The 24,056-nt window shown below is 41.9% G+C and overlaps 1 protein-coding gene across 9 annotated transcripts in view; it reads left to right on the top strand.

The window, feature by feature from the left end:
- The first annotated feature begins 1,240 nt into the window (after positions 1 to 1,240).
- Positions 1,241 to 24,056, top strand: part of DOCK5 (dedicator of cytokinesis 5) — an 86,777-nt gene continuing 63,961 nt past the window's right edge. For 4 of the 9 annotated variants that reach the window (XR_012832588.1, XR_012832589.1, XR_012832591.1 and 1 more), the window contains exons 1-2: positions 1,242 to 1,459; positions 19,558 to 19,641. Coding sequence is in view for 4 of the 9 variants with exons in the window: in XM_075736651.1 (XP_075592766.1) it covers positions 1,417 to 1,459; positions 19,558 to 19,641 (127 nt within the window). In the remaining 5 variants the exon portion in view is untranslated. Of the gene's footprint in view, positions 1,460 to 19,557; positions 19,642 to 24,056 lie in introns of all 9 variants that reach the window. The other 5 variants (XM_075736648.1, XM_075736645.1, XM_075736647.1 and 2 more) reach the window with 2 other exon arrangements.

The raw sequence follows: 24,056 nt of genomic DNA, 5'->3' as shown, positions 1-24,056 counted from the left end.
AACTTGTCCTACATAGTGACATAGTCTGTGTTGAAGCTTCAGGTGCCATTTAAGTACTGAAAGGGCCAACCTCCACATTTAACCTCCAAGCTGCAGCGTTCTGCTGTTCAGAGGTTCGGATGTACGCATCTGGATACCGGTGGGAGGCCTCAGTCGTGTCACAAGCGGCCCTTGGGAGAAGATCAAAACATCATTTTAGAGAAGGGTTTGGCTGGCTGGTGGAAACTGGGTGTAACATTACTGCGCATCACACTGGATGAGTAACGCACCGTGTATGTAACACGTTCACGGGCCGTACATTCTTGACAGATGACAGATCATGACTTTTTGTTAAAAATCCAGAATATTGTACAATGATACTGTGGCTAATAGTGATATTGAGTGTCCTTATGTTTAAAATTCTGCCTTGCAAAGAACAAGTTTATTTGTTAGAGCAAATTACCAGTAATTAATTCTTATTTATGTTACTCTGCCACTTAGAGGCGCCAGTGAAGATCAAGGCAAATTAAACTTAGTAGAAACACAGGTGGGAGAGTCTGGAGTATGGAAAGCTGTTCTGAACATGCAAGAGGGATGTAGGGTGGGAATCACAGGTGAAGTGATCTGCCCAGGCACCACAACAGCTGAGCAATGAGCTACTCCTTGTGCTTGTCACTTGTAAGATAATTAAAAATATTATCTCCCCAGGTTTTCACGCTTCAGTGCAATTAAGGAGGTGGTTAGGTTTTAAGGTGTTCTGAACCACCACAGTTCTCGTTGCCTTCCGCGGGAGGTGGGCATGCAGCTAAGGTCAGGCACTAGTACAAATCAGTATTGGTTACAGCACCAGGGAGATGGTGGGAACCTGGATCTCTTCGGGTGGGACATAATGCTTTGTAAACAGTCTGCCACTGCGATTTGCAGTGGTGCTGCTTAATTAAGGCTGTAGGTAGTACGTGTTCCTGAACATCCCTCTCCTGGACAATTTGCCGCCCCACAGCTGACATAACTGCACACGTCAGCCAGCCTGCTCCAGGTCACAACGTCAGACCTGCCTTGCAGGATCTAGGAACGTACACAGCTTAATGCTCTCCGGCGTTTGCCTCTCTTTCTCCCCCGTGCTCCATTAGCACCTCGCAGCAGCGGCGAGAGGCGCTGGGCTCCGTTCCCGGGGCGGGGCGGGAAGGGTCGGGCCGGGAGCAGGTGATCCCGCCGGGGCGGGGAGACTCGTTTCCCTCCCTTCCTCCCTCCTTCCCTCCCGCCCTCTCCTCCGCTCGGCGCGGCGGGGGTGGCAGAAAAGTTGGGCGGCTGCCGGGAAGTTTCGTAGCATGGCGGAGCGGCCCGGGGCGCTCGGCCCCCGGCAGCGCGGCGGGGCGGCGGCGGGTGAGCGGCCGTGCTGAGCCGAGCCGAGCCGCGGGGAAGCGCCCGCCGGCCGGCATGGCCCGCTGGATCCCCACCAAGCGGGAGAAGTACGGGGTCGGTGAGTGCCAGCCCGAGCCGCTCGGACATCCCCCCCCCCCCGCCCTCCCCGGGGGCCTCCTGGCCCTCCCCGGATCGCGGTGCTCTGCCTCCCCGCTCTCCCTGCACCGCACCTTCATTTGCTTCCCCCCTCTAGAATTAATTCCTTTCGCACGGCCTCGAGTCGCTTCTCCTCCACGCGCTGCCTTAATTCTTTCCTTTTTCCTCAGTCTGTGCTCTCTTCCCCTGTGGGTTCAGCAGCGTGTCCCCCCTTTGGGCCCTCAGGGATGGTGGCAGCGGCGCGTGTCCAGTTCACACCCTTGAGCTCTGGGTTTCTGGATTCCTGCGAGTTCAGGACTGACCTTTGTAATTTTGCCTCTCCAGCATGTTGTTACAGTGAAGAGTACTCGAACATAGCAACAAAAATGAAGGTGTGGATAGAAAAAGCGGTGACAGGATGAGATAGTTGTAATGAGAGACTCCAGGACGGTGGGTGACACCTTTGAGGGGGTGGAAATCTTAACGCAGGGTGAGGAATGGTGAAAGCTTGACTGACACCCTGTACCTTTTGCCCTGTCTTCTCCTTCATGTTTGAAAGGAGGTTGTTGAATGCTGGCTCGATTTTTCCTCTAGGAGGAACGTAACCGATGGTGTTGCTGAGAAGTTCTGCTTTTGAGAATTTGACAAACTGACACCCACACAATTTTGAGGTTGCTTGTGAGAATTTAGGTTGTGGATGCCCCATCCCTGGAAGTGTTTAAGACCAGGTTGGATGAGGCTTTAGGCAAAGTGGTCTAGTGGAGGGTGTCCCTGCCCGCAGCAGGGGGTTGGAACTAGATGATCTTTAAGGTCCCTTCCAACCCAAACCATTCTATGATTCTAATTGGGCCCAGAACAATAAGCAGGAAACCGCTGATGACACAAACATCTGATAGGTGTTTTAATGAAGAGTGATATTCTGTGCCCCTTGTGTTCCACAGTGGACTTCTTGATGTGAGGAAAAAAAAATTGATTTCATGCTTGCAAAGTGTTAATTGCCCCAGCTCCCATGAGGTTTGTTCGTTCAAGTTTAGTCTGTGAGTTTAAAGGTTGAGAACCCCATTCCTGCACAGTTTTTCACGGACTGAATTTGAAATAAATTACCCACTTGATTGCAAAGTGGTTTTGCAGAGAGGCAGCCCAATTCTTGCAAGACTGTGGCTTAAGCAGCTTCACAGATACTATATGCAGCACAACCTTATCTAGTTTCTGCTCTGGTAACCGGGAGGGCGTGGAGTATTTTACACCCTGAACTTTGTTACCTACACAAAAAGAAACAGCCAGGGCTATTTGTATATGGGAGCCCATATGTATGACTTGGTGAGATTACTCTCAGCATCAGGAATTCAAAAATTTTGGTATTCTAATCAAGTAAACTGTACAACGGTAGTATGATTAGCTGTGCTAGATGATGGTGGGGGTTTTTTTAAGCACACCTTTGAGCAAGGCTCTTCTACCTCCAGAATGGCCTTGGGCAGTAGGATGAATCAGAGGCATACCTCTAGCTTCCTTTTTATTAGCTTCCGGGGTGAGTTTTTTGTGCTGGCTGGAGCCAACTGCTGATTATGGCAGCTCCTCTCCCAGAAAGGGCACTGGCTTATGAGTAAGCAGGGTGGAGGGAAAATCTGCCTCTTCCTTTGTGGTGCCAATCAAAAAGTGTGTCGGTGGGAAGTATCCCCTTACTTCTGCGTGTTCAGGCAGCTGTGTGGAAAAGATAATTATTTCCCCCGTATGCAGACACGTGGACCAAACTGATGTAGAGCATGTAATGCTTCGGCTCTTGTGTTTAATTTGCAAACAGAACTGACAGGGTTAATCCCCAGGCAGTAAAAAGAAATATTTATGCAATGACTAGTTTTATCAGGCAGTGTTTGATACGTGGCATTAATGGAATCGTAATTTTGTCAATTTGATGTTTGCAGACTTGTTGCATCCTGTGCTGTGTTCAAGTTTTGCGCTCGGGTACCAGTCCTCCTTGGTTTTGTGCTTACTTCCAAGAAGTTGATGAGGATTGAGAGGAAAGTGTGAGTTTCTTGGGCGATTAACCTGCCTGCTAGTACCAGTTATCAAGGTGGTTGTAACGAGGGTAATGCCACTGATTTGTATGATACAGGCCATTAGATAGTAATAACTGCTGTTCACTGGTAGTATGGCTAAGCTGGTAGTTGTGAAGTGTAAACACACAAGTTCATTCTTTTCAGAAACAACATGCACGTTGTGGCTGTCAGTAATCTCTGCTTTGGAAACTATTATAGAACTAATTGCATTTATTTTAAATACAACCCTGTAAGTCATGCCAATGCATTAAGAAATTCCAAGAAGTAAACAATGTGACTCAATGTCACTTGTCTGATTTTTGCATTCAGTTCAGAATGGTTTACTTGGACCTACTGATTTGTTGATTGTGGGTTCAAATTGATTTGCTGCCTTCTAGTTTTGTACTCAGTTGGTTAAACCTGGAGACTACTACCTTTAGCATGGATAATACAGATAGCATACGGGCTGAGTTTGAAATGGCAGACAGAAGAGTGCAAGACTGCAAATGGTAGCATTTTTAGGGAAGCATACGTGAGAGACAAATGGCTTGTGGTTTCTCACTTGCGATGAATTTTCAACTCAGTAGTGGACAGGATTTTGGAAGCTTCAGCCTTGTTAAGGGGCAAACCCACTGATCTTCTGGTGGGCGACATCCTGTTTCTTTAAGCAACAGGATTTTCTGGGTCTCACAAAGTTTCTTTGCAACATGCTTCACCTAATTTGAGAAGGAAAGATACTATCTGGTGTATCTTCCTTGAAAGCTGGTTAGTTTTTGGGCCAAGCTAAATCAAGTAACCTGTTCTTGGTCAAGTGTTTCTCTCAAAAAGAGTGTCATATACAGAATGCCTTTCGTGCAGACTCTTTTCAGTCAAAACAGTGTGCTCTGAAGGAAAGAATACCTGAATGACTTCCCACAACTTTTAACTTTTATTATCTGTTTGTTTTAAAGTTATTAACTTGGAGCATAAGGAATAAACAATGTAATTATTTTCTTTTTCTGCTGGCAGTAATGCGGGTTCGTGTTAACTTGAAATATTACACTTCAATTGTAAAAGCAATTCTTTCATTAGTCATCATCTGTTCTTAAAATGTAAGTGTCCTTTGTGGGCCAGAGAAGACTGTGTTAATGGTTTCAGTACCAAGTATAAGAGAATCTGGATACTGTGGAATCATAAGCTGTTCTATTGTTTTATAAATCCAGGCTCCTATCAGAACCAGCAATTGGACTCTTTTTTCTGATCCCTTCCTGCAGGCAGTAGCAGTGTGGTAAGCCAGCTCAGGGAACCTACCCAGCTCAAAACCAATTCAGAAATGAAAAGCACTGAATTTTCGGCCAGAATGGTTTCCAGGTGACTGTAATGATGGATCAGGTATGCGTGCTTCATATGTCACCTTGGACTGCTAACTTCACATAACAGTGTGTGAAGTGTTTGGTTGTAATTATGTAGTTTGATCTGTGTATGCACCTATTGTTCAGCCAATCCACAAATCTGGTCTTCCAGAATAAGAAATTATTAACTGAAGTTTTATTGAAAGAGCTCTGATACGTGAGGTCTAGAATAGCTTGCGTTTTGGTGACGATGGTGGCTTGCTGGCATGACTGTCTCTTGAAATGTCAATTTACCTTTCTTTCTGGGGCAGTGGCTGGTTTGTAGAGCTCTTATGATAGGACTGGGCAAGGACCAGGCAGATTATCGTGGCTGGTCCTCTGTAGCCTCAGGCCATAACGGACCATTCACTCCAAGTACCACAAAACGCTTCAACCCAACAACAAACTTGGAGCTTGTGGTGAAACACTGAAAGCTGCAAGCTGGGATGTTCTGCTTAGAAGGAGCAAGTAAAAGCTTAAGCAATAGTTGTTGCATACGATCTCTCCAAATTGTTAAACGTCTAACTTAAAATGTTATTATGACCCCACAAAAACTTCACTGGTCAGTGAGGTATATCAATGTGTTGTTTGTATTTTAGTCATCTTGATAGGCTCTGAGTAAAACCAAAGTCATGTTTTGTTTAGAAAACTTAAAATGTTGGGTTGAAGGGAAGCTAATTAAACAAAGTGGTTCAATCCCTCCGTGGAAAATGTTTTGACCTGGTGCATATGTAAAAGCTGCGAGGGAAATGTTGAGAAACTTTTGGGCGGGTTTAATTCCCAAGCTTTCACTGCCTCTTCACATCCCATTCCAGGGATTCCCGTTTTATACTTCAAGTTTGCAGGTGTGTAGGTGGCCGTTTGAAACGGGATGGCTCCATTTGATCTGGTTCCCGAAGAAGGGAGGCCACTTGCTATGGCTAAAATACCTTAGCCGTATTAACTAAAGAAACTGTTTGCTACAGCAGCAAACAGCAGCCTTTGAGTTTCAATCTATCATCTTTTATTTTGCCTTTTTTCTTTTTGAATAGATGTTTTTGGTAAACTGACAGGTAATTTAATTACCCCTAATAGTTATTGGTGGCCTTTCAAACCCATTTCATTTTTCCTTGCCGGAGGGACCGGAGCACGGGACTATTCTTGTCGCAAAGAAGTATTTACTTTGTCAAAATACTATGTGGTGGTTGAGTTACAATCAGCTATGTCATGTCTTAGGAATGGCAGTAATTTTTCAAATGTAAACCAGTGCCTGCCAGCTACATTTGTGATTTATGTGAGCAGAAATGCAAAGGATCAGAGAGGAAGAGAGTGCTGTGGAATAAGATTTTCTTACTAATTATTTGATTTGTGATCACCTCTGATATGCTGGGCTGTCAGGTCTTGGCTTCGTGTTCAAACCTCATGCATCTTCTGCAAAGTTGTCTTGAAATACGGTCTGTGATCAAAGGAGTTTTACAGTAGTGATAGTAGTACATCATGTCAAATTAGAGCAAAATTCCTATTTGTTTCAACTTGCTGCTTGCCTGATACCTACCATTCCTGCAGAATGCTTCTGGTCTGAAACTCAAGTCCACTGTTGGGCAACAGGTTCCTGACAAGAGCTCCAGAATACTGGAAGAGCCCCTTCCTACTGCACAAGTGACTATCTTCCTTTCTATTGACAGAAACACTCTGCAGTTACTAATTTTTTTTTTCCATTTGCTTTATTATCATTTGTGTCTAAAAATTGTCATGTTGATGGCAATACCAACAAAACTTAACAGGGAAAAGTAAACTTAGCGTTGTTGACAGCAAAAAGTTTAGCATCTGTAGAGTAGTACATGACATGCTATTTCTGATTTAGTTCCCCAATTTTTACTGCTGTCTGCAGTTTATTTGATGTGAAAGATGGCTGTGCTACTTCCTGCTTCTGTAGTCCTTTCTATTTTTGTTAATCCATATTAGCCTGAGTCTGTCTTCTCTTACTTCTGGTGATTACTACTCTACTCCTTAAGCGAAACTAATCCTGTGGACTTCAAAGGCATTGCTGACATGAACAAGACTTGTAATCGTTCCTTTTGTTATTCTTGCTTTGAAAAGCAGTATGTCTAGAATTGCCTTGTGACTTCTGGGAGCTTTAGCTCTTGGGTATCCACCGTGAAACTATCATACAGTTCATTTTACTAACAATCAGGCCTCTTTATGGAGGCTCCAAATCTTCTCCTGAGGCATCCTGAACTGCCAGTTGTCTTCTAGAGTTTTGGCTGAGCTGTCTCCTCCTGATTAGATGTGGGCCTGATTGTTCAGAGGTGTCAAGAGGCTACAAGTACCAGCTTCTGCTCGAGCTGGGTGTGCCGACCAGTTCTGAGTTTCTCACCAGTCTCTTGCATGTTCTTGTGGTTCTTCTTTTGGCATAGGATTGCATTTGCTAGCACAAATGCAGACAGGAACTATGGAAGTGAAAAGCAAAATAGTAAAAGTTCATGAACTGAAAAAACTTAAACCAATAGCCTATTGATCAAGAAGCAGTAAATGTGTAATAATCTTTCCCTATCATTCAAAAGTTGAAAAATGTACGCTCCTTCTACGCGCATGCTTGCCAAAGCTCTGTTAATTGCAAGTCAGCTTTTATTTTTGCTATTTAACTTGCACTTAACTCATAGGACATTTCTTTCAATTAGTGCTTTTAGGGGGAAAAAAAAAAAATCCTATTCGTGCTAGCACGTTAAAGACACAACCATGGCCAAAACTACCTTAGTCCAAAGTCATAAACACATTTATCCCCTTGCTACCAGAATGAGACTCTGTTTTCAGGTCCAGTGCATTTAACTTACAATTGAATGCCTAAAATACCGTAATGAATTTTGGTGCGTTTGCCAGGAAACGTGTGCTAATATAACTGGGACATAAATATGAATTAAACAGCTTTCTAGGCGGCTAGTTCATGGTTGCCTTCAAAAACTGAAGATGTTACAAAGTGCTAGTTGGGCCAGTTGATTAAAAATGTCTTTCTGGTACAGTACAACCTGTACCTCCCAGGAAGATCTCCAAAGAATGGAGGGGGGAGCATTGTTTAAAGGATGAATTGCTCTGGCAGCCTCTTGAAGCTTTCAGATGGGTGTCTGGCACACTGTCAGAATGTATCTAAAAAAAGTAGTGATTGTTCTGTGGAGATTATTCTTTGGCCACTACTTATACTTCCAGATTTTTGGAGGTGTTGCTGCAATAAAAGTGGACCTCGTTGTGGAAAGTGCTGAATCAGGGCAAAAAGTTAATTGAGATATAATTGAGATGATAATAGTTTTCTGCTCTTGGGAACCTTGATACTTTGATCCCCCATAATAATAAACCAGTTTGTAACTTCAGCTCTAAAGTTCTAATACTGCTTCAGAATGTCACAGGCAAATGGTGGCCAATTAGTTCTGGAAAAGTGTTTTTTTTTCTTTTTCTTAATGCAAGAAAACTAGCTTAAATACTACAGGCCTGATTCTTGCAGCACTTACGTTCTCATTGCTCTGATGATGTAGTGGTGCTTCAAGCTGCAGAGAGATGGAGCTTAATTTAAAGGAATAAAGTAGCTCTAGAAATTGAAGGGAAAGATGCAGTGCATGGTACTCGGTTCCAAATTCTTTATCTCCTTGTATCATGTGCGGTTTAATAAAAACTGATCTGCTTACTACAAATTTGGGAGCAGCTTGTTCTTCATTCTTCTTTGGCCTTTTTCCTTCCTGAGTAAGACCCTTAGTTCTCAGCCAAAATTTCCTGTTCCTCGTTTCAACACTATTCCCCTGCTTGCCATTTGCTTGTTACCTGAGATAAGTGGCAAGATAAAAATGCTTTGGAATTAAAGGTCTCTGGAAATGGGAAACCGTGTATCTCGCTACGTAGTGCCAGTTCTCTGATTGGGGCTTGTGTCATTTTGCAAACATGAATCAATGAAACCACAGGCATCCGTTATGGGAGAGTAATCTCTTACGAAGCCTGGGTTGAAGGAGAAGGACTGAAAGTACAGAGGCCAACTGAAATCCCTATGGTTATGCGTACTAGAAATTCTACTTGTGTTAGCCCTGCCAGAATGAGTTAGCTCAAGTGCTAGTTTCCATAGAGGTGCTATCCAGTGAAGGTAAAGAGTTTTTTTGGCAGCATATCCCAAGTTTCTTAAAATGGGCCAAGCCACGCTGTGAATTCTTCTCACGCAAATTGTGGGAGAGCTTGTCTGGCTCTTTCTGAGCACACGGATGGAAAGGGGAAGGTGTTGGAGGCCTGAGAACACTTGTATAAAAATTTATGGCTGTAATTCCAGTGGGTTCTGTCTGCAGCTGATGAAATGGGATTCCTTAGCTTTATATTCTCTGCAGGTCTATCAGCTTGAATTTAGTGTTGATACGCGTAGGAGTAATGCTAACAAGAGGCAATACTGAAGTTTTAACTCAAGTGAACTTTACGATGAAGACTAGCCTGTAGGCACAGTTGGACTCTGTGCTCAAGTGTTTTACTCATTAGACCTCCTCTCATCTCTCTACCCTCGCTCCCTCTGAAAATAATGCATACAGCAAAACTCATTAGATAGTAACACTCACAGTTCTGTACAGTAGTATTTCCAAGTTTTCTTTCTACTTCCTTTGATGTTTTGCCCAGTGAGAACTAGGACAGTAATTTAAAGCCAGTGGCAAATTCACTTAATTCTTTTGAAAGTGCCACACGCTTTCAAGTTGGGAATTAGCTGAGTAGTCCAATTTATCAAGCAATGGTTTTGGTTTTTTGCTTTTACAAATCTGCTTGAAAATTTCATTGCAAAAGTTACTCTTGTACTTAATGTGTCCACAAAACGTGAACACAAGTTTCACATTTGCGGGCTTGGAGGAAAAAAAGGTGATTACCGATAGACTTGGTAGAATTCGCTTGCAATCGTGTGTGTTGTAAATGAGCATCTGTTTCTTCACAGGCGATAAAAATGGAAACATTCCAAATCAGGGGTCACTTTTGTGAAAACTGGATTTCAAACCTCTGGTATATGCAGTTGTTAAAACTGGAATGTAGGTGCCACAGTAGTCAGAAGGCTATAGGTATGAACCCTCTCTTTTGTAGAGGACAACCCCAAGAGTGGTTATGTGCCCATTCTCTTCCAAGTCTCTTTCTCCAAAACGCACAATACAGAGAAGAGGCATAATCTTTAAGTTTATTGAATTCCCCTTATATCAATAGACTGACCTGAATACAAACCAGATTCTGATTCAGCTAAAGCCAGTGGCAAAACAGTTGATTTCTGCGGTCATACGATAGTTGAAACAGTGTTACGGGGTTAGAATGCTTGCTCTAAAGGACAAGACTGTGATTTAATCTATTTTTTGGAGAATAGTAATCGTTCAGGCTAGATGTTACTGCTCAGATTTCAAAGAGGCAAAATAAAGCTGCAGGGCTTGGAAGGTATGTACCTTAAAATAATATCAAGCACTCTTTAACCTAGTGAGATCTATAAGCCACCTGTCCTTATGGTATCTAGTTCTTGTAGCCTTGTAAGTAGATGAAAAAGAGCAGTTTTGTCTTGAATCCTGCATGTTGAGAAGGTCACTGTGGAAGCAGTTGAATATCTATCTTGGTAATGAACGGAGTATTTAATCACACCAGGTAGATGTGTTTCGTGAAGTTAGAGCTAGTGAAAGATGTGACTTTGATAGCACCCGGATCTGAGGTTTCTCTCTAGCGCAGTAGTAATTAACAACATTGAGCACCTTTCCTCCCTGAGCCAACTTTATCCTGCTCGGAATTGAGTGTCACTGAAACAGGAATGACAATTTGGTGTCACTGGCTTCCTTCCTTCTGTATCAGCTGAAGGAAAGTTGGCTCGATGGAGTTGCAAGGTCTCTCAGCAGCTTGAGACCCACTATGTTCAGGACCACCTTCCAGACCCAAGAAGCAGTGTGTTGTCATCTTTTGCACTTGGAAGCTGCTTTTGGCATATGAGTCCCAAGTTGGGTACTCCTGCATCTGTTCATCCCACTTGAACACTGACATGCTACTGCATGTTCTTTAGTTTGAATCAGCCAGACCTGAAACAGACTGTAGCCTTAAAAACTTGTTTTATGCTGTGGCTAACACCTTGTTATTTTATCTTCCCTTTTTATGTTTGAACACTGTCAGGCAGGCACCATTCTCGCTAACTGCAGGGCGTAGATGGAGGCTGGTAATGCAGTGGGAAGAAAAACCAAGGGCATTCCTCTAAACCACAGCCTAGGTAATCCTGCAAGCAACCTTAAATGGTTGTTGTAGATAGATGTATCAAGGCAAACTGTTAAAAGTTCACAAAAGTGTGAATCTTCAAGAAGAGACCCAAGACTATTTTCTTTTTCCATCTGTGTATTGGCAAAAGGGGATGTTCCACGATGTTCCAAGGAGACTGGAATTGCAGGTCTAGTCAAAAGAAATACTTTTTGTTGTGGTTTTTTTTGGTGGTTTTTTTTTTTTTGGGGGGGTCAAGCACTGGATTAAGTTGGAAGTAGTACATTCAGGAGCAGGTTGGCTCCTATACTGCTAGTGGTGATTTATTCCTCCCTCGGCTCACAGCACTCACTCTTACTCCAGACATAAGCTGAGACAGCTAATGTAGATTAATTCTTTATCTGAGCTTAAAAATCCCGTAGGGCTCTTGAGAGTGAAAATAATAAAAGGAAGTAGAGAGCCTAGAGAAGAAAATTATCCAGCTAACGATTTGTGTATACGTTATCCATATGTAAATTAAAATGCATACTTACTATTATATACTGTGACTCTGCTATGTATTTTTGTGGTACATGTTTTCAGGAAAATGATTTAGAAAATTACTGCATGTGTAAAAACAGCAGCGTTTTAAACTCCACATTGAGATGGGTAGAAGAGAAAATTTTGCTTTTGGCGATGGGGGTATTCGTGTAACTTCTGAGGTCAGAGTGGGTTATTTTGCAAATCCTGGATTAAGTTGATTCTTCAGTTAGCGGGTGAAGTCAAAGCGGGTTCTGCCGTAGCAGGATTTTGCCCAGGGTGTCTGTCTGTATGAATGCCTGTGTGAGCACATGTGGAGAGACTTGTTCGCTGGTGCTTTTCTGACTGTTGGTTCTCTTTGCTGGTGGTGTCCATGGTCTAGTTGTGAGGAGGAGGCAGAGGGGCCCAGGTGTCAAAGTTCTTTCAGTTGGGCAAAATGTGGAGCTACTTCAAAACGTGCACTTAGTGAGAGAAAGAAATTTCAAGATTTTTCCAAGTGTCTATCTGCTCGTATGCAGCAAAGACCGGGTTAGTACACCATAATGATAACATTATAGCCTCCCTCTGCTACCTACTGACATAAAAGTAAGTCTGGAAAAGTCACTGGTCATCAAGAAAATGTGCTTTAGAGTCTCATCAGTATTACAGAAGGTTTCTGTGCAGTTCTGATCACAGAAGCAGCTACAGTTTGGCTGCTTCTACCTCAAACACACTTAGAGAAAGACAAAACAGCTTATGCTGTGATGATGCTATTACTGATACCCAAATCAGTGTATGTTTAGGATCTATATCTCTGTCCTCTATTGCAGTATAGATGCACTCTGAGAACAGAATCTCCTTTATTTTCATACAGCTACTGTGTTACAAACACTTCGTAATAAATAATTGAGGAGGAAGATGACTAATGGGAATGCTGTAGACATGAAAAGATGGAGATTATTTTTTTTCTCCTTTATAATCACTATGTCTTTTGCTTCAACAGTTCTCCATCATCTCAGTTTGCCTGATCTGAATCTACTAAGAAGCTCTAATTAAAATACAGGGGCTAGTTTGTCATTGGGTCTGCCACTTGCTCAAGAGCATTGTTGTGGAGCTGGCTGTGGTTTTAGTTGGTAGAGTTTAAAACCATAAGAGATTGTTAGATCATCTATTTCAAGCACTTGTGTAATGCTTGTGAAGCCATCCATACTCCCATGGGCTGAGGTGGGTAAATTGTGGTGTTTGTTTGGTGTGGTTTTTTTTTTTTTTTTTGTTTTTTTTGTTTTAAAGCAATCCAGACTTTAAGAGATTAAACCATTGATCCTAGAATCTGATCCAATCTATGATGGAGAGAGACACAGGAATATCCAAAAGTTGATGATGGCATGACTGAAAATCTTCCCCGGTCCCAAATTTGGAAATTTCTGTGACTTAGATTGTGCTGGACAGACTCTGCATAACCTCAGACTATTTGCCTATCCATCTCCAGGATAATACTCTGTTATTCAGAGGAAATCAGAAAAAATCTTAGCAGACTTGTGATCCACTGTGCATCTGGCAGACATGCTGCCTTGTCCTCGGCAGGTGAGCCGAGGGTTATTTGGGTTTGGTTATTGGAATAGTCTTAGGTTGGAAGCATGCTGAGGACAGTGTGGATCTTCCTGCTTTTCTCGTGGTTCTCAAAGAAAGGAATGAATATAGAAGCTGACGGTTACGGAATCCAGAGCAGAAAAGCCATGCCATATCCTCCTGCTTAGGCAGACTGTATAATTTCTCAGTTGATTTAATGCCCATTTTTAAAATAACCCATCTTAAAAATTTTAAGGATAAGTAAAAGTCCTTCCAAGTGTATTCCTGTATGTGAGGTCAGCCTGAAACAGTAAGTATACAGGATGCTAAAGGTCCATCTCTAGCTCATCAGATGTTTGACTCTGAAGCCTAATGATGGCTGTTAATTAAAGCACATCTACCCGCATAATCCAGTTATTCTGGATTATTTGCGTTCGAAATGCTGAACAGTCACTTGGAACTTTGTAGAATTGAGATGGAATGTCAGCGTCAACCAGTTCAGGAGTAGTAATTTTTTTTTCATAACAATCAGTTAATGTGCATGTTTCACAGTGTTGAACTGCGACAGACTTTTTCTTTTTGAAGAAGTAGTCTGACATATAAATCTTAATTATGCTATTCTCAATGTTTCAGACACAAATTCCTGGGAAGTTACAAGAACGTTTTTGCTCAAACATCAAAAAGCCTTTGTTCCTGTTGAGAATTAATTCCTTGGGCAGTTCCTTGTGTTTTAAATAAAGCCACTGTTTTTTTTGGTTATATCTTGGCAACAGATAGAATACCAGGCTTCTCCAAATGGGGCTGTCTGGCATAAATGCTACTTCTTAATACAGGGTTGTTGCAGAATAAAAGCACGTACTTCTGTTTTCCGTACAATAGTTTTTGACCCTGCAGTTGAAAGATGTAATGAGATGAAGTCTGGTTATTGCAACAGCACTGAATGTGATTCTTTGTTCAGAGGAAGCAAGGCACAACCCTCTCCTATCAGTTAGTGGTGAGGGCAGACTTCAGAGAAGTGGGACATGGTATTTGGAAGCGGTTATCGTGTCTTTGTAATGGATGGAGGGGTGGCTATTTTGAGCGAAGTTAGAGATAATGGATCTTGCAGTGGCTGTGTTTTTTTCAGGCCAATAATCCACATTTCAAATACGTTTAAACAAGTTATTGAGGAAAGAATTCAATTGCATTCTGGTTTGAATTACACATACAATAGTATGTGACAGTTTCTGCCTCATTCGCTTTTGTTTCAGACATTTTAGCTGAGCGTTGCTTTTAGAACAGTCTTGAAAATGAGTTACGGTCTTGTGGTTAAAATGGGTCTAGGAATTAATATTTGGTTTTCATCTTTGAATATGCTGTAGACAACAGTATGACATTCAGTTTTTCTGTCTTCAGTTTCTCTGCGTGCAAAAGAACCACTGTTACCTTTCTAATGTGTGTCGGTGGTGCTGTGTGAAAGGCACTGCATTAGTGCAGTAGATAACTCATCCAGGTGTGTACTGGCTCTTTAAAGTGCGGCCAGATGTGTATGTGGCACCAGAGCTAACTGCACCATCACTGTTCTTCCAAATGAATGTTGTTGGTAGGCACTGAAGAAATAAGCCTGATGCTGCTTTCATGAAGCGTATGCCAAAGCTCCCACTGGTGTCACTAAGAGCTGGATCAGGCTCAATGAGTTGTTGACAGACCTCTTGCAAATTAAGGATTCTCTCAGGGCTCTTGAACAAAGTGAAGTTTTGTAGGCTTTCAAAGCGTGTTTTGGGGTTTGGTTTTTTTTTTTAAATAATGTGCTGCTTCTCGTTTTCTGCCCCCTGCATGACATTGAGGCTTCTTACTGTTTTAAGTGCCACTGTCTGGTGTTTCACAGATCAGGAATGCGTGCTGTGATTAATCTTGGACCTTCATAGAACTGAAGGGAGTGACATAACTAAATTTGTTCTTCCCATCACAATACTGCCATGTGCCAGCCTGCATCAAACTCTGTGCCTTCTCAGAAACTTGGAGCTCACTGCTAGCTATTACTCGGAGCCCTGGAAAGCCCGAGCTAGCTCTTTGCCATTTGCCTAGTCTTTGCTTCTGGTGATGACTGACTGTTGCGTGATGCTTCAGAACAGAGCAGCATATCCCTGACATCTAGCCTGCACACCCAGTTGTGCAGTGCCTTTAGAGTTCCTTCCTGATTCGTTTGGAGGAATCGCCTTCTGCCTTGAAGCATGAAAATTGCTTTTCCTTATCTTCAACTGCATTACTCTGGCTGCTGTCATTGGTCATAAAGTTCTCTGTTGCCCTTTTCAAACCAGCCCCAATGTTTATTCCTCTGACCTCCTCTTAATGAATTCCGTAAGCATCCGTAGGATGCACTGTTGGAAAAAAACCCAACCCATTTCTTAAACTTACTTTCCGATAATCAAACTGGGGGACTGCCTTAATGTAAATTCAATAATATGATACATTGCTTGTAGTTATACTCAAAAAATGTAACCATTAAACCCAGTATTTCTTTTCTATGATCACGTTTTCCTTCTCATCCTCTTTGTTTATATTAAATTTTTGAGACTTGACTGCTGCTTTTCATTCAGGATGATAAAAGGACAGAATCGCTATTCCAAAGTGAGTTTCAAGGACAAAATCTCAAGTGAAGTTTAACTTGAAGAGAAAAGACTTAACTTCAGATAGCCCTGCAAATTTGGGGACAAAAGTCTCTGCATTATTTTCTGTATTTTTTCTTCCTTTCTAGCTGCACTGTCAAGATTTTATATGAAGGATTTTTATTTTTTCATGCCATGACCATGTTTGTTATGTGTAGCTTCCTTTTTCTTTTAAGTCGGAAAGAGGTCAGATTAAATACACACAATGCAAAAGAGGCTAAGCAGTTCAAATAACTGCAGATGGACTATTTCGGACTTCACACAGCAGGAAGCATCAGTTGCAAACAGTAAAGCTCCCGGGGAAAATATGCCAGCAATTTGTCTTTTATAACCTCATGCATAACCATTGGGTAGGACATTTATGCACAGTGGCCCTCTGTTCTTGCTTAATTCAGTCTAGCAAAGCAAGATATTACAAATCTTGCCCTTTTTTTGATATGCGGTGGCAGAAGCCTGTGCCTTCAGCTTGTGAGTGCTTGGGCCTTGGGATCTGAAACCTTCCTGGTGAAGCAGGGAAAGGGAAGGGAACTGTAATGCTTAGGTCTCTGTCTTGTGGCTGTTGTGATCTTTGGCGAGGGGAAGGGAACTGCAGTGTTTAGTTCTCCCTCTTCTCGTGGCTGTTGTGCTTTTTGGTTTTGAATTAACTGTCTGTGTTCTCAAAAGAAAGGCTTGTCTGATGCCCGCCCACCTTTCTGTTAGACACTCGGTGCAGCTCAGACTGCTTTTGTCTGAAGCTAAAGCAGTGTTTATGGAAAAATACAGACTGGTATTCGTATAATGTCTGTTTGTCCCAAAGAAACCCAAGGCATCTAGAAATTCTGTGTAGGAATCCCTATACATATAAGCACACAGGCACTTCAACACAGCCACCATTTCTCATGGTGAATGCAGCCATGAAACAGGAATACCAAAAAGTGTTTTAAGACAGTCCAGCTGTAACCAAGGGAGGAAACTTTAGTAGACAGAGTGTAATCAGCCAAGTTAGAAATTAGCTAAGATGCTCTGCTTTAAATCTTCAAAGTCAGTTGACAGTGCTGAAGGATTATTAATGTCCACAGACTGCTTGATGCCTCGAGTTCACCTGAGGAGTGACACCTCCTGTGCAGCGCAGTGTCCTCGTAGCGTTTCATGGGCCAACGGTTCAGCAGCGACTCCGAAGGAAGCCTGGATTGTTTTATCCATCCACACAGCTTCTTGCTGGGCCCTGGGGACACTGGGAGATGTCCCATCCACTTAGTGGCTTGCAACATTCCTGCTTAACATGAGTGATTTGGCAGGTTTACCACAACAGAGGGCATGGCTTCAGGGAGTGTACTTTTCTTTTATGCTGACCTCTGCAAACCCTTGCAGAACTATTTTATATATCTGGCAGAATGGTTTCACAGAATCGCTGACTAGTTTGGATTGGAAGGGACCTCAGAGCTCATCCAGTTCCAACCCCCCTGCCATGGGCAGGGACACCCTCCACTAGCCCAGGCTGCCCAAAGCCCCATCCAACCTGGCCTTGAACACTGCCAGGGAGCCAGGGGCAGCCACAGCTTCTCTGGGCAACGTGTGGGTGCCTCACCATCCTGATAGAGAAGAATTTGTCCCTCAGACCTCATCTCAATCTCTTCTCCTTCAGCTTAGGGCCATTCCCCTTGTCCTGTCACTACACTCCCTGATGAACAGTCCCTCTCCATTTTTCCTGTAGGCCTCTTCAGGTACTGGAAGGCCGCAATTAGGCCTCCTCAGAGCCTTCTCTTCTCCAGGCTGAACAACCCCAACTCTCTCATCCTGTCCTCATAGGAGAGGTGCTCCAGCCTTTTGATCGTATTTGTGGATCAACTTTCTCTTTAACTGAATCAAATACAATATTAACCAGTTCTTCCATCAATTTATGATCTCGGCACCTGTCAATACAAGGTAGTTCTCAATGGATTACTCTGATCTACTCCTGTGTATGTTCACGTTTGTCTTTGCCTGTAAACATTATACAAATTTTTCTGCTAAAACATTGATGGGATTTTTACTTCTAGGCCTTTTTGGGGACCTTTATGTGTCTAAACTGAATATCCAGATCACCAGTCAGTTTTTAATATCTTGGCTTACAACACCGTTGCAGGGAGGGAGAGGAAACTGGATGTTGAAGCAGCTAGTGCCTTAGGAGCAAAGGTCCAGTAACATTCCTGTAACCTTTTGGAAAACAACGTAATAGATTCAGTGCATAATCTGTGTGTATCTCTGCGGGCGCTGAAGTTAACGGTAGGCATGAATCTGGGCCACTGCTGCCAAAGAAAATAAGGATCTGTTTGTGATCAGGATCTGTTTCAGATACTGCATGGAATTCACATATCCTGCTTACTTCTGTTGGATTATTTATAGTTACAGTATCGTAAAGAAAGCTAGTATATGTGAGATAATTTCCGGTGTGGTAAGCCACAGTCGTTTGTTTATGCTGGATCCTTGCCAGGAGGCAATATAGCTCATCTTGACAGAGATGATGGGCATTTGATGCAAATTTCCTGACATAGGAGCTCAATTTTTTACTTATTTGATTTTCAGAGAGAGTTCTTCAAATACAACCCCCCTGAAGAATTTTCCCAAAACCCCCTGAAAACAGTTGCGTGATTTACTTGCCGCCTTCATAAAAATAAACATTTTGCTTACTTCACTAATATGTTTGCTTGGGGAACAGATTTGGAGACTTAAATATGACATTTATGTGTGTGAGAAGATTGCGTTGCTGCATTTAAGATGTGATCTGTACTTAAACTGTTTATTATTTTATAAATTTATTTGTCCATTTATACATATTATACATTTTATTTTTATATATTTTATAAATTTTATTTATATTGATTTATAATATGTTATTATTTTAAATAAATAAGATAATCTCATTTTGGCAGAGAAGTGGTCAGTTCTGATTTAGCTGATCAATTCATGGCACCATAGCAAAGCATTTTTCCCGACTGCTTTATGTTGTTTTCCTTGAATTGGTTTGAAAGTGAATTCAGACTAAACTTTCTCATCTTGACAAGCCTCCAGCAGCTCTCAGGAGGGCTCTTCTGCTTTGACCAGTGAAACTGTGCACCTCAAGAAAGTTCCAGAGAAAAGGCAGTTTAGAAGCACAGGCTTCTGAAATTAATCCTATTCCCACTGGAAATCAGATAAGCATTCAGATTAGCTTTGTCTTTAGTAGGGATTAAATTTGCAGAGAATCACAAGTTTTTGTACTAAGATTGGCTCTTGTTTGTAAAGAGCCTTTAGTAGCTAATAGTCTGAGGCATTTAATATAGATTAGTGGCATTTCTTCTTAGGACGTCCAATTTAGGTAGTTTTGCCAGTGCTTGTGACTGCTACATTGCAGTTAGCCCTGTGAAACACTAATGAAAAATGACAATTAACTAATTGATCCATAACCTCTGCCTGGGGTAGTAGTGACCTTTGCTGGCCAGGTTGTCAGTAAAGTGGGAAGATGCAGCTTCTTAATATAGTGCAACAGATCTGTATTCTTAAAGGTAAAAGACAAACTTTGGCTGTAATAAACGTTACTCTTTATCCTTGCAGGAACTGATGATAGAATCTGGAATAGATAATACACCAGAAAAGTATGTAGCTTATATACACAGGATAGCTTAGTAGTTTTATAGTGCTTTTTCAAAATCATATTCTGCCTTTGACAGGTGCCATAATATCAGATTTCAAAATCTGATTACCCCAGAGCTTTCATGATTGTGTTTTTCATCTCTCTGTGTGTCTCTCTCTCCCCCTTTTTAGCAATATACAATTACGATGCTGTCCAGGATGTGGAGCTCTCCTTGCAAGTTGGCGATACTGTTCACATTTTGGAGATGTATGAAGGTAGGTCACAGGTCACTTCCAAGTACTTTGCAGTGGCTTTTGAAAGTAAATATAACAAATTAAGATTATTTTTTTGAAATAGTACACATTTGAGATCTAGATTTTCAACTTCCAGTGTGCCCAAAGGCGCAAAGCTTGCTGTGTAGCGTTTGCTGTATGCACTTGACTTTTAAAATGGTAGTAAAAATACATACAATACAGAAGAGGTAATCATATCTATGCTGTTCTGGCAGAGGTTTGTCAAGGTAAGATTTCCCTGGCATCTCGAGGCATCACTGCAAGAGAAAGAAACTCTTACTTCTGGCTGGTCTTTCCTGGTTTTACATCATGCAACTTTACCTTGGCTCCTCCTCGTGCCTTGCTGAGCACTTGTGTAGTCATGTGATGAACTGATCCAGCTGGAAAATAATAATTTTTTTTAAAAAGTAGCTTTTAACCTGAATTAGTTCTTTGATCTGAGACAATGGAGGCAGTGGATGAAAGAAAAAGAGAGGGCAGGTCTAATTGTTTCAAGCGTAACGTTGGCTTCAGCTGTAACGTCATGAACTGGCTTTATATGTTTTAAAAAGCCTCCAGTTATGGAGCTTCTGTGGCCTTTTGGGGCTGATTCTCCCAGTACTTTGCTGGGAAGTTTTTAATAATATGTACCTTAATGTAAAACATCTTGCAGAAAGGAGAACAAAGTTCCTATTTTAAACAGATGAAAACTATGTTTGTGTGTTTCCTAGCTACTTAGTAAAATAGACTATTTAATGAAGATTTCAATATTAGGAATGGAACACAGCCATTTAATTATTTTAAAGAATGTACTAGTCACTACCTCATTTGGAGGGCTCTCCAAAATCTGAATATTCTTCCCAAAATATAAACTCAATTTTCACAAGCAGCATCTGCTTGAAAAAGACTCAGCGTACAAAAGCTCTTTAGTATCGCTGCTGGGAACGGCAAGCTGCTTGTTTAGCAATTTGTTCTTAGCCAATTGTTCTCTTTCCATTTCTCTTTGACCTTGACACTGGAAACAGCCAGCCAGTTCCTACATGCGAAAGCAGATTATGTTGCTGATGTGTGTTTTTATATTGATGTGCGTGATAGTGGTTGAAGAGGGGGGAGAAATGGGAAAAAAATCCATATGTGATAGTACTAACTTTTGAACTGGTTTTGCAAAAAGAGACAAGGAAGAGGGAGAGTCAGGGATGAAAGCTGCCCTCATGGAAAGGATGCATCTTGTACTTACCAAAATCTTGGGGTATTTCTTTCTCTCTTTTTTTTTTTTTTTTTTTTTTAAAAGCATCATTGTTGTTTAGTCCTACTGCTTGGTCTGTCATCAACTGTTTAACGGAGAGACGGTCAAGAATAGGAAATGAATACCCGAAGGGCATCTCTTTTTTTACCTGAAATGTCCCAATTTGGAACTCCAGCCTGAGAAGGATTGATTGTAAATTGTTCAGGAAAGTGAATGTGTTTTGGTTTCATATGATGAATCATCAGTGAGGCCTCCTAGTTTGTGCCCAAGGCACCTAGGAATTACTGCAGTACAACCAAATACTTTTCCTGGAAAGACCAGCCAAAAATTCAGGCCAAACATTTGTGAATCTAAAGGGAAAGATGCAGATTGTCTCTGAGATGGTAACTCTGCTGCGGGTCTGGTCTTACTACCCATAAATTCATCTTAAAAACTCCAAATTCTGATATTCTGTCTGCCTGGGAGGACATTACTGTGTCTGATTGTATCTACTTTTCTTTCTTTTGGGACATCAGCTTTCAGCTTTGTTTCCAGACATTTGTGGGTTGTGTTTTTGAGTATTAGTGTTCTCTCAAGAAGCCTTTTCTGTTTCTTCTCATGCTAATGATGTATACTTACAAATACAACTCCAGTCTGATAAAAGTGAGGTTTTTTGTTCCACTAATTGCCACTCTTATCTGGATACACAAGTCTCAATTTAGAAAAAAGGTTCCATTTAACCGGGGCGTTGGCTTTGCAAGAAGAAAGGCTCAGACTTGCCTTGTGAAGTCCTTTTGTTTTAGTTGGTGTGAGTTATCCCTGCATCTCCCTGCTGAGGGCGTTCCTTAGGCTATCAGTAACATTCTTTAGGGAATTAAAGGGGAGTTTTTCAGGATTGTGGAGGCTGTCATGGAATAGTAATAGCCAGTTGGAAAATCTTGCTCCTTCCTATTGTTCCCTACCTCAGGGTGCACAGGAGCATCTTTCGTGAGTTACCAGAAGGTTCTCAGGGCTGTCGCACCACAGTTCACTTCCTGCTCTGGAACATGTCCCCTTTTTCCTCCTGGTTGAAGTCAGCAGGTATTCATCCCTCAGCCGCGTTCAGCAAAGGCTCTCTGTGTATCAAACAGCCTTCACTTGAAAGCTCTTTGTATTCTGCATCTGGGGTTTTGGCTGGCTCCCTTCTGTCTGTAAGAACTGAAGTGCACAGTTTGTTCCTTGACAGCCAGGCAGTGAGGTTGAAGCTTGTGCTGTGTTTTGGTGTTAACAATAAATGTTATCTGACTCTCAACTGGCTGAATAGCTTTGAGACATAACACTGATACAGCTAAGCCACTGGGGGAGGTTTGCGAGAAGCAAGGAGCTATAAAGTGAATTAAAGTGCAAGCCAGAAGGTATGGATGCAGTTTGTTGTAGGCCTCTGTGCTACACAAACTTCTGATGTTGTGTGGCTTTGCTGCGGATCAGAGTGTCTCGCAACTCTTAAGGTGGAGTGCCTGCAGTCAGGTGCTGCTGTTGTATGGCCTCATGGCCTCAGAATGAGAGAAAGCACCTTTTAAATTCCGAAATCCCTGCTCATTTATGCTGTGTGTTGCGGTCAGGAGTTAGAGGCCTGCTGCAAAGGCTGACAGTCCTTGGAAAGTAGGCCAATTTTGGGATGAGGCTCTGGCATTGCACTTTTGTTAGTAAAGCTTTCTTCCCCATGCTCTAAGTCCTAGTTACAACTTCACAGTTAGGGTTGGATTAAAGAAGGTAAGGAAGTGATAACGTGATAGGCTGTCTGTGCATATTGCTGGACTGCAGCTTGCCCCAGTCAAGGATTCGTCAAGGGACAGATGGTCATCCCTGTGAACGGTAGCTTCAGCTTGGACAAAGTATACACCGTTGAAGTGAAGGTTGTCAGGGCTGAAACCAGACTGAGTAGCTTGAAGTAAAGGTTTCAAATATTTCTAGGGACAACCGGAGAGCTGTTTGCTATTAGGTTGTGTAACGCAGTAGTCTAGACTGTGCAGCATTTCTTTCAGTCCAGGAAAATGAAGATTGTGGCGTACTGCATCTTTGTCAACTTCTGCATTTGGAAGTGGGGTTTGCACTGTAGATAGGGTTTAAATGTGCATATTTAGTGTTTTACTTTGAGACTGCTTTTAAATAATGTATGAGATATTTTAGGCTTCAAGCATGCTTTAAACAGCACGGTGTATTTATTACACATGAAGATCTGGAGGATGCCAGTTTTTAGACTTGCCTTCTGTTTAAAACAAATGTGCGTATGCTCTCTGCAAAGCATGCTTTTCTTAGTTTAGGTGTCTTGGTCATGATACAATCCTGTAATCTGCAAAGCAAGCTATTTTTTTCCTCTTCTGTCTGATTGGCTCTCTGGTTGCAGAAAGGCATGAGGTCTTTGTACAAAATTACTTTTTCCACTTGGTAATAAGGTAAGCAGTGCGTGCTTATCCTGTTGTTTGATAAATATTGGCAAGACTGGGCATATGCAGCAAGATCCGAGAAAAGAAGGAAACTTGCTGTGTCCAATGCTTTGAAGGCTGCTCCAGTGCAGGATTTACTCTCTGGGAATCTGTCCTTGAGTAGTGAGCTGGGGAGGACACATTTCTGTTTAGGGAAATCTTTTCTAAGCTGCAGCATATATTATTATTTCATGTAAGCAGTGGGAAATAGCCAAATTGCAGATAGAAGGAATGCGTGCCCACACACCATGATTCTGACCAGTTTCTTTTCCTGATGCAAAGAAGTTTGCATTGAATTTGTTCCTAGTTTCAGTCTTCATCTTTCCTCTGGCCACTGTAGGTAAATGAAGCAATCCCTTGTTTTATTTCAGTACGGTGCAACGGTGTACATTGTGGTACCAAGAGACGGCATGCTACAGTGGAAGAGGAACAAAGACCTTGCAGTTAAGCACGTGACCTGGGATTGCGTCACTGTGTATAACTTTTAGTCATCTAAACTATTGTAATAATTTTTTCTTAGATTTTTCTGATCTTTTACGTACTGCATAAAATCCATTTAATGAAAGGTAAAATTGAGGACCTGTGTTCCACTAAAAAACCCACAACAACATTTCTTTGCAAGATTCAGTCCACTATCCTTGCGTTCTTAATCAGACTTCAGTTTGAAAGAGTGTTGTAGTAGCTGAAATTTGCAATGTCATCTTCAACTGAAAAGCCTTTCTCTATTT

This window comes from Balearica regulorum, chromosome 27 (assembly GCF_011004875.1).
Source record: "Balearica regulorum gibbericeps isolate bBalReg1 chromosome 27, bBalReg1.pri, whole genome shotgun sequence".
NCBI lineage: Eukaryota > Metazoa > Chordata > Aves > Gruiformes > Gruidae > Balearica > Balearica regulorum.
This window is presented reverse-complemented; position numbering and strand designations above follow the sequence as displayed.